Here is a 3,441-nt window from a genome sequence, read left to right on the forward strand (position 1 = left end):
TAAATGCATATTTTGATTTTCGTGCGCTCGAAAGACTTTTTTCTTTGCGAAACGAACATTTTCTCCACAAACTCAGATCGCGCGCGTGCAAAATGCACTTTTGTGCACTCAAAATATGATCTTTCATGCGCAGAATTGTGGCAGAAATGTAAGCCCATATTAAAGCGCAATCAGGCTGCTGAACTACGCACATATACCTCCACGCAACCTGGAGGACAGGCTCTTCTTTTCTAGGGGAATTATTTAATCAGCATCCCGATGTGTTTTATTTATACGAGCCCATGTGGAATATGTGGCAGGCGCTTTATCCCGGAGATGCGGGCAGTTTACAAGGAGCAGTGAGAGACATGATGAACTCCCTGTTTAGATGTGATTTCTCAGTTTTAAAACTCTACGCAGGCTCGTCCAACGTAACCACCTCTTTTATATTCGGCTGGAAAACAAACAAGGTCATTTGCTCCGAGCCTCTCTGCAAAGCGTATAAGAAACACGAAATCGGTTTAGTTCAAGGAGACGTGTGTAGCAAATGCCGGTCCAGAGACCTCAAAGAGCTGGAGAAAGAGTGCAAAAAGTACCCGGTGATGGTCATCAAAGACGTGCGGGTTTTAGATTTGGCGGTTCTGCTTCCCCTTATGCGAGATCCCGCCATCAACCTCCAGATAGTCCAGTTGTTTCGCGACCCCCGGGCCGTGCACAATTCTCGGATGAAGTCTAAGCTAGCGTTGGTAAAGGAGAGCATACAGGTGCTGAGGAGCAAGAAGCAGAGTGACAAATACAAGCGCCTTCTGGTGCCTAGCAACAGGGTCCACCGAGCCGAGAACTACGTCTCGAGCGCGATGGAGTTAATATGCGATAACTGGCTCAACGACATGTTGCTCGTAATGAACGCTCCGCCGTGGGTGAAGAGAAACTATATGCGGCTGAAATACGAAAACCTGGTCCTCAGACCCGTGGACGAGCTCCAGAGGCTCTACCGTTTCTCCAACCTCACCCTTTCTCCGGCCATGGAGAAGTTTGCGGTGAACATGACCCACGGACGGGGCTATTCGTCGGATAAACCTTTCCTCATATCACCCAGAGATGCCAAAGAGGCTATTTACGCCTGGAGGGAAAGGCTGAATGTGGAGCAGGTGAACCAGGTTGAAGCCTACTGCAGTGAGGTCATGAGACAGCTGGGCTATCAGAAGATGAACATGGACAAGACCTAAAACCACCAAAACATGAGTTTATGGTATGTGTACGTTTCTGAATGTCAACACAATGTCAACAAGTGCGGCAAGATGTCACCTATAAACATACATAGGTTTGGTGACAGAACTTAGTGTAATAACAGCATTATTGGGCATCATGATGGACGTTTTTGAGACTTATACACAAAGTATATCCCGGCACACTTTACATTAGCTTTACAGTATTATTACAGATGTACAGAGTGTGTAAAGGGATAGTTCACCCAAAAGGGAAACACTGTTATAATTTCCTCGCCCCCAGGTTGTTCCAAACCTGTATAAGTTTCTGTCTTCTGTTGAGCACAAAAGATGATATTTCGAAGAATATTGGTAACCAAGTTGATGGTACTAATACTATGGAAGTCAATGGCGACCATAAACATTCTTCAAAATATCTTCTTTTGTGTTCAACAGAAGAAAGATAATCATACAGGTTTGGAACAACCTGAGCGTGAGTACATGAGGACAGTCTTTTCATTTTTGGATGAACTATCTGGGTGAACTAACTCCAACTGGCAAAGAAACCATGGCAAAACCCATAATAAATAACAGTAAGGTTACTGGTCAAAAGTTGGGGGTCATTAAGTTTATTATTATTAATTACTTTTATTCAACAAGAAAGAATAACTTAAATCAAAACTGACAGTAAATTCAATAATGTTACAAAATATTTATATTCCTAAACTTTGTTCATCAAAGATCCCTGAAAATATGTATTACAATATCCACAGAAATATTAAGCAGCACAACTGTTTTTAACATAAGAATATTATTTATGAATTTTATCATTTGAATTTGAAAATTCAGCTTTGCCTTCACAGGAATAAATGTCATTTTAGAATATATATATATATAAATAATAGAAAATAGTTATTTTAAATTGTAATAATATTTCAAAATAATACAGTTTTTACTGTATTTTTGATCAAATTAATGTAGCTTTGGTGAGCATAAGAGACTTACTTAAAAAAAAAAACTTACCAACCCCAAATTTTTTAACTGTAGCATGATACTGCCACTGTACATTTTTATAAGGTTACTGAATTAGTGACAACTATTATACAGTGACATATCTATTACATAAGTACAGAATTAATACTCAAGCATGTACATGTGTTATTATTTCACAAATGTGATTTTAAATTTAAAGGAAAAGTACAATGAACTGTGGGCATAGAATTACAGTACCTTTTTTAAACACACACTATCACTATAGTATATTTTTAAGGGAATTGCCCTTTATTTAACATGATTCCTGTTGAAATTGAATGATATTTACATGTAATATGTGGAACAGGGTCACTGCGTGCTGTACTTCTCTTTATCAGGTCAAACAGATGTGTGCAAATGCAAAACAGATGATAAGATGGGGCATATTTTCTGCTGCTTTAGATTTGTGCTGAGTAGAAATTTGTTAGATGGGTTAGTTTTACATTCATCTAGTTAGTATGACGCCTCCGTCTGTTACATGAGAAGAGTGTCAGTCTGAGATTGACTATGCAACACTGCAACTAGTAAATTGATTTTATGGGCAGTGTGCCGTTATGCGCTGTGTGCAGTATATGTGAATGCCACGCACAAACACTGAGTGACTGACAGCCTTATAACAAGACTTGAAGCACAATTTCTGGTGTGAAAGTGAAGTGACATGTGGCCAAGTATGGTGATCCATCAGCCCTCTACGAACACCTTGGCAATTGAATCGCCATTGGCTAGTAAATATTTTTGTTTACTCGCCAGACTGATAAATATATACATACATACATACACACACATACATACATATAAATACACACATAAACATACACACATATACACATACACACACACACACAGTGTTGGGGAAAGTTACTTTTAAAAGTAATGCATTACAATATTGCGTTACTCCATAAAAAAGTAACTAATTACGTTACTTAGTTACTTTTTATGGAAAGTAATGTTACGTTACTTTTGCGTTTCTTTTTGAATCTGGACCAGACTTGCTTGTTTGTTTTTAAAATAAAAAAGTTATATTTTTGGCAAATATAAAAGCCTTTTCACACCAAAAGTGAAATGAATAAGCCTCAGGCTGAAGGGAAAGTAAATTGAAGTCCGTACAGTAGAATGCAGAAGAAGACTTCAGCAATAAAAAAAGACACACAAATGTTTGTCGAGAGTAATTTGTGCTTATTAGTACGGTTGAACTGGATCATCGAAGGTCAGAAGCAAAGAC

At 38.5% G+C, this 3,441-nt stretch overlaps 1 protein-coding gene across 1 annotated transcript in view; it reads left to right on the forward strand.

The window, feature by feature from the left end:
• Positions 1-191: 191 nt before the first annotated feature.
• The window catches only part of LOC107582727 (carbohydrate sulfotransferase 7-like), a gene marked incomplete at its 5' end in the record, with an annotated part of 10,168 nt that continues 6,918 nt past the window's right edge, over positions 192-3,441 (forward strand). Inside the window, one exon of the mRNA XM_016268678.1 lies at positions 192-1,231. Within this exon, the coding sequence (XP_016124164.1) occupies positions 192-1,208 (1,017 nt within the window). The remainder of the gene's footprint in view (positions 1,232-3,441) is intronic.

The sequence above is a fragment of the Sinocyclocheilus grahami genome, unplaced genomic scaffold (assembly GCF_001515645.1).
Source record: "Sinocyclocheilus grahami isolate Dianchi unplaced genomic scaffold, SAMN03320097.WGS_v1.1 scaffold47.1, whole genome shotgun sequence".
Classification (NCBI taxonomy): domain Eukaryota; kingdom Metazoa; phylum Chordata; class Actinopteri; order Cypriniformes; family Cyprinidae; genus Sinocyclocheilus; species Sinocyclocheilus grahami.